This window comes from Atta cephalotes (genome assembly GCF_000143395.1).
Source record: "Atta cephalotes unplaced genomic scaffold scaffold00009, whole genome shotgun sequence".
Taxonomy (NCBI): domain Eukaryota; kingdom Metazoa; phylum Arthropoda; class Insecta; order Hymenoptera; family Formicidae; genus Atta; species Atta cephalotes.
In genome coordinates this window covers 2,087,354-2,094,572 of record NW_012130073.1, presented here as the reverse complement: position 1 = coordinate 2,094,572, position 7,219 = coordinate 2,087,354, and the positions used below count along the sequence as shown (strand labels likewise).

At 31.0% G+C, this 7,219-nt stretch overlaps 1 protein-coding gene across 1 annotated transcript in view; it reads left to right on the top strand.

Annotated features, from left to right (window-relative positions):
- The first annotated feature begins 3,161 nt into the window (after positions 1-3,161).
- LOC105627454 (tRNA dimethylallyltransferase, mitochondrial) overlaps positions 3,162-7,219 on the top strand; it is a 106,488-nt gene continuing 102,430 nt past the window's right edge. The window contains exon 1 of the mRNA XM_012208736.1: positions 3,162-3,302. Within this exon, the coding sequence (XP_012064126.1) occupies positions 3,162-3,302 (141 nt within the window). The remainder of the gene's footprint in view (positions 3,303-7,219) is intronic.

Below are 7,219 nucleotides of genomic sequence, written 5' to 3'. Positions count from 1 at the left end.
AACACAACGAACGTACGACCGGGTTCCGGTCCGGTCCGTCCTTACGGTACCGTACCGTACGGTCGAGTAGTATAACTAACCTAACGAACTACTACGACGACTATATATATATATATATATATATATATATATATATATGATTGATCGCGACGAAAACAGCTATATAATTTCGAGACTTGAGTTCAGAAGTAATCGAACTACCGAAACGATCTCATAAGAAATCAGCAAGCGTTTTTACGTAGCCGAGTTTACAGAGCGAGTCGAGTCTTCATCTAAGGTCAAGACCGAGATTTTGCCTGAATATCTCTGTACTAATGTTCAAGAAATAACGTTGAAAGATTCTCTGGATTACTACACTGTTTACTACACAACAAATGCAAATTTTGAATTGAAAAGATTAAACGAATGATGAGCTTTTTCTTTAAAAAAAATTCAAAAATTAAGAAAAAGAATAAAAAGAGCAATTAAGAACAGATTTTAAAAAGCGACACTGTACAACGCACATGTCTTGTATATAAATATTCACAAAAATATAATAGTTGCTACTTGATATGAAATAACTTAATGTCTCGTAGATATTTATAGCAATAGTTATATCTTGAAATAGTATATGTTAAAAGCCAAAGTGAAGATGCCAGTGATTATATTTAGAATTTTATTAACTTAGGTCATGTCCACGAATTTATATATTCGAAAGCTTCAGATTAGAGTAATAGAGATTGGCAGTTTATTAAAAATTGTATTACTTCACTGCGTATATATATTAGAGGTGCTTCAAATCAACATCAATGTATTTAATGTATATTAAATTGTATCAGTTTTTGGATCAAGTAATGTACGCAATTTGTATGTCGATACATGGCGGTTTCGCAGAGTTTGTTCATTGTCGCATATATTATTCATCGCATATATTACTCAACATTTCAATAAGTATTTCTCACGCAAATCCCCATTTTATTTTATCAATATAACTCGAATATCACGAAACGCCTCCAAGATATAACTGTTTATTGCGTCACGAACAGATGCTATTTGCAGAAATGATTGCGTCATCATCGTAATGTGTCTGCCACGAAGAGTTGTACTATATGAATAATTCGAGTAATAGATATATGCGAAAATTTATGTAAGCTTTGAACTGTTTTAATACCTTTACAAAAATATAATGCTAATTGATTATTGAAAGATAATCAATTACTTATTTAGAATATTAAAAGCATCGAACAATAGTGCTTTCAATACTTAAAATATGTAATTAATTATTGTCTTTTAGTATTAAATTGGCCAGTTAGATTTCTGTAAAGGTGCAGTTAGAGAACACAACTGGATATAAAATTTTAGTAAGGTTTTTTCCGCAAGTATATATCGAGATTTTATTTTTGAATATATTGTAATTATTAAAATGTCATATAAAATTTTCTTCAATAAGTAAATAAATTTCATTTCTTATTCTCTTATATAAGTTGCGTTTCTGTCTTTCTACTTATAAGTTGATTAACGAATGCTGACAATTACTTACATCCTAAAAGATATTCTAAAGACGTCTTTTATAACACTTCTTAAAAAACGCTTTAAAGATATTTTCAAGGTTTTCTGGAAAAAAGTAAAGGTTAAACATATATAATAAAACATTTTTTGGAGCATATATAACTATTAATATTACTGTCTACAATGTATATTGATGACAATGCAATGGTAGAGTCAATTTGTAATACAGATATAAAAATCTATAATAATACAGATAAAAAAATCTATTATCGAAGTCTCACATTTTTATCATTTTGTCGTAACAACGTATTATTATATAATAATTAAAATAATATTTGCGGAAATGCGTTAATAAGAAATAAAAGCAAGTACTTAATAGGCCAGGGTCAAATAATTTAGTATTTACATAACTTTGCGTATAATTTTTATGTACTTATTATATTATAATACACAAAACGCGCATGTATACAGAACGAAAAAAATAATAAAATTATAATTCTTGCAATTAAAATTTTATATTTTATTTGCTTAAGGTTGAGAGTTGCTGAGTTATAATCATAGATTATAAATATAGTTCATAAATATAAGTTTATAATTATAATCGATATTTTTTTTTTTCAAGAATTCTCGGACATTTGTAAAATTCATGGAAAATTCTTGGAATGTCTGTTAATAATCGACGAAGAGGTAATACCTCTTTGCTTATTATGTTCTTCTGGTATTTCATCGATTATATATGAATTTAAATTTTTGCTAAGTAAATTGGAGCATAAGATAATTTAAAAATATTAAACATATTTCTGTGACAGTTTCATAGACAAGAAATACTCTCTAAATCTGAATCAGTGGATAGTCATTAATTATCCAGTGGCACTGATAATCAGTGAAGTTCAAAAAAGGAAAAATATTTGAACATTGTACGTAACTAAAATACTGACATTTGCACGTTAATTTCAATCTTCCAATATTGCATTCATTGAATTAAATTTAATGATTAATAATTAAACTAAAACATGAATTAGATCATATAATAAAGATTAGCTAGGTTAGGGATCTTTTTTATTTAATTCACTGATTACCAGTAGTATCAGTGATTATCCACTGATTCAGATTTAGAGAGTATCTTAAGCTTTTAGATAACTTTTTTAAACTTTAAAGCACATGCGCGCATTATAATAATCTCTAGTACTTATTATTTATGATATAATTTTATATATATTACAGTTTAAATTATAAATATGACGTAAAATTACGAACGAAATTATAACTTTATATATGAAATATCTCAATCGCCTAGTTTGTTAATCTTTATTTTACTTTACTTCTTATCTCTTTCTAATTCTTAAAATTAGAAAAAGATACAAAGTAAGTTAAATCGAGACTAAAAATAATCTAAATTATACTAGTAATGAACATAGGAATCAGAAAAAATAAAGAGGAAATTAAACCGAGGTTAAAAATAAATTACACTGCTAGAAATGTGAATAAAATACGACCTTTCGCACGCGGCATGTACGAAAGGCTCAAGGGAATCGTTTACATCATCGTCGTTCTCGTTTCCCATTGTTTTGAAATCTAGCGCGCGGTTCGCGTTCCTCGCGCCTGCGCGGCAGAGCGAATCGTGCGGGCGCTCGCGGTGAAACACGGCGCATGCGCCCAGTATCGCGCTTATGATGGTCGATCATAACGAGATGTCTATGCCGCGTGTGCCAATTTTGGTAATTCTGGGCGCCACCGGATCCGGAAAATCACGGCTGGCCATCGAGTTAGCGCACCGCTTCTCCGGGGAGATCATCTCCGCCGACAGCATGCAGGTGAGTGCAGCTCATGCCTGATCTACGACGCAGTAGTCCCGCAACGAGGTTAGGTAAGCCGCGGCACGACTTTCAAACTTGTTTATCGTCCGCGAGGAAACTCGTGATAGACGCAGATCGGGAAAGTGCCGTTTTTTTCAGGAAACATTTATCTGAATAAATGTACGCAATAGATTTGCGGGTAAACGAGGAAGGGAAGGCGTGTTTCCAATTGAACGTAATCATGTGCGCGACGATCGCGTGGCGGAAGTGCTCCAATATAGGAAGCGCGGTGATCGCGATAAAAATGAATAGATCAATGTTCTCTCGAGTGTCGATGCTAACCAGGAAGCACTCGTGAATGACGTCGATGAGAGCGTAATTTTCTAAAAATATTGTTACAAGTGAAATTTTAGACTGATAAAAATAAATCAAATGAGAGACATAATCTTATTTTCAGTTAAAGTGGTGTATATAGAATTGAAAAATATATTTGCAAATTTTCATATTGAATATTAACACATACCAAGATCTGATTTGACTAAAAAATAAAATTATTTCTTTTATTTAATTGTTGCGAAATTGTATAATAGTTTTTATATTTTTTTATAAAATGAATTTAATTTCTCGATTATTTAATTTATTTTCGATTTATTAATCGATTAATATCTCCATTTTTATCAATATAGATTAATTTTAATTTTGATTTAACTCATTTTTTATTTTCTTCTAATTGTAAAAATTTGAAAAAGATATAAATATTAAGTTAAATCTCTTGATGATTAAAGTTAAGCTACGTTGATGGAAATGGACATAAAACATTCACTCTGAAATCCTATTTGTACATACATATAAATTTTAGTTTTCTCTAATTCTTTTGTCACGTTCTCGTTTACTGAAATCATGACGTCACGAAATATTTACACATTCAAAAGTAAAATTCTGCTTATAATGGCAGCATTTAAATCCGCCTGCTCGTAAAGCTGACGTATAAATCCGTTTGATGAGGCACTTTGTTAAAACGATTCCGTGCGCGAGAAAAAGCAGTTCTTCTTCCTCTCATTTTCTCTCTTTTTTTTTTCTCTGTTATGAATACAAATGGTTTGACGTCAGTGTTACATAAAGTGATAATATTGAGATGATAAAGCGCGAATGTGAAAACGACTCCTAATATTCACATTTCTATCAATGTAGATTAATTCTAATCTCGGTTTAATTTACTTTAATTCTCAGAACTAGAGAACGATAACAAGTTCAATCGATATTAAAATTAATCTACATTAGTAGAAATGAGCATAAGCGGAGTTTGTCTTTTCCTCCCTGGAAAACAACTTGCATTATTAAATGGAATTCTAGTTAAAAATCAGAATTTTCTAGTTAAATCTATTACGAATGAGATAATTAAAATTTTGATTGATTTGATTGATCAGAATCTTCTGGTTTCCGTTCGTTTTCAATTAGAATTTTTTCTCAATATTGGAATGAGATTCTAATAATGTGACTAGTTTCGGATCCAAAGTGAGACAATTTTATTTCAGAGTGATTAGGAAAAAGAATATATAGATAAAAATAAAAACAGTAATAGTAATTTATTTTTAAAAGATAATTATTTATGTTCTGACACTGACTTTGTAGTGAGAAACATTACATTGAAAGCGAAACTATCATTCTAAAATCTAAATCCAAGTGTGCAATGCCTTCATTTACGTGATTTAGTATTCCGTGTAAAAATAACTTTATACTACACGTTTAAATGTGTAAATCTATTTTTATATGCAGCATAGTGTGTTATTTTTTCATGGAAAAATAAATTACAGAAAATTACATATAAAGTCACTTATTACATGTTTGAATTTGCTGAAAGCGGAATGTCTAATCACATTAATTATAGTCTATCAACCTTGTAACGATGTTAGGTAATATATTATTGTTATCGCTATCATAATCGGTATTATAGTTATTGCTGGCTAATTCCGCTGTCATCTTCGATGATGACTACGACTGAATGTCGCTCTCTTTCTCCCTTCTGGGAGTTAGGTCGCGGGTCACAGGTCTGATACGTAAGCGCGCACTTTTGTGGCCCATAAATTAGCCGGTTTAATTGTCGCGCACGTCGGAGGCACGTCCGGTAATCTAATCGTACGGCCTTGACACGAGGATCAATCGCAGCGCAATCGTGTCACGATGTAAATCGAATTCCGTCTTTCCAACAGGCCTACCGGAGAAACTCGTTGACTTCCGGTCGAACGAACTTCCGGCGAATTAATATCGTAATGCTTCTGTATCGGGTAGTCAAAGGTCAGCTTTTTTTACTCCCCTTGTTTTAAACAAATTGACTTTCTTTTCTCTTTTTGTTGAAGACGTTTTTTTCCTCTTGAGGAACATTCTTCCTTTACTTCTCACGCCAACACTTATATGTTTCAAAAGAACTGAAATCGTTTCTTCCATTTATAACAAAACAAGGGAATCACAGATAGAATTATTCATACAAGAATGCACACGTTAATTATTGGAAATTGTTATATGAAAAATAAAAATTATTAAATAATCAGAAAGTTAAATTATACAATTATTAAAAAATTAAATTTTCGTAGGAAGTAATAGATTGAACACTTTATATGAGTTGAAAAAAATTATATGCGAAGAGCTTATTCATGCAAATTGTTATTTTGCTCTATATTCTGTTTTTAAACATTAATATTTTGAAGAAAAATTGATAAAATTTAGTTAGGTAATGAAAAAGAATATTTTGAGTAAGAAGATAATTTTTTTTCTTTCTTACTGTAAGATTCTCTTTGAATGATGTAAGAAGTTAATCGTAGATGCTTATAAATTGAGATTTATTTCGAACTATTCACGAACATACAGCTAATATATAGCAATCATTTTTTAACATGGGAGGAAGTTCTTAAAAATAAATGTCTCTAATCATTTTTCTAAATTTTTACTAATGTGTTCTCTGTAGATTTCTTCATACTGAATGAATAATAGGAAAAAGATCAATTTGACATTCTCTTTTGCCTACACTTTCAATTTTTAAGAAAATTCAAATATAAAATTTTTAAATATAAATAAAGCTTTTATTTTTATAATTTCTCATATATAAAAAGGATGAATGAAATTTATTTTATAATATTTAAACAATTTTTACTTACATTATTTTTTATTAATTGATTAATTTGATCAATTTTGACTTTAATACTCGAGATCATTGCCGTCTTTCCAGTCCAGTAGTAGACTGGTTTCGTGCTTAAGGAAGAAGTCTAATTGGCGGTTTCTCGTCTTCGAGCGCGCGCGTCAGTTTATTTCGGTAGCTTTTTCACACGGAGCGTATCGGCTCCAATTTCGTTTCCCGCTCGCGGCTACGCGTGACCTCACTCGCGTGCGTAAATCACGTGCTCCCTGGCGGTCACGGCGTGACGCCCACACGCGCGCATGCCGAAAAAAAAAGATATTCACGAAAAGATATTCCGCCCTCGCTGACCCTCAATCCGCGCTGAACATCAAACGGCCGCTCGAAGAATCGTAATCAGTGTCGGGATTGTTCTTCCTCTCGACCAACAAATCCTCTAGGTATTCGCACGACTAGACATCTCATGGTGGTGCTCTCTTCTCTCTCTCTCTCTCTCTCTCTCTCTCTCTTTCTCTCTCTCTCTTCGTCTTCGCTTAAGCTTGGCTTTGCGCGCCAGACGAATTAGAGATATTCATTGGTTAGGTTTTTGCTCAGGAAGAGTTTATCTGTTATAAACTGAACATATCTATTCTAAACTGATTGAAAGATCCACCTTTTAAAAACTTGATATGTTAATAAATATTATAAATATATATGTATATATATATATATATATATATATATATATATATATATATATATATAATATATATATATATAATATATATATATAATAATAATATATAATAANAATATACTATNTATA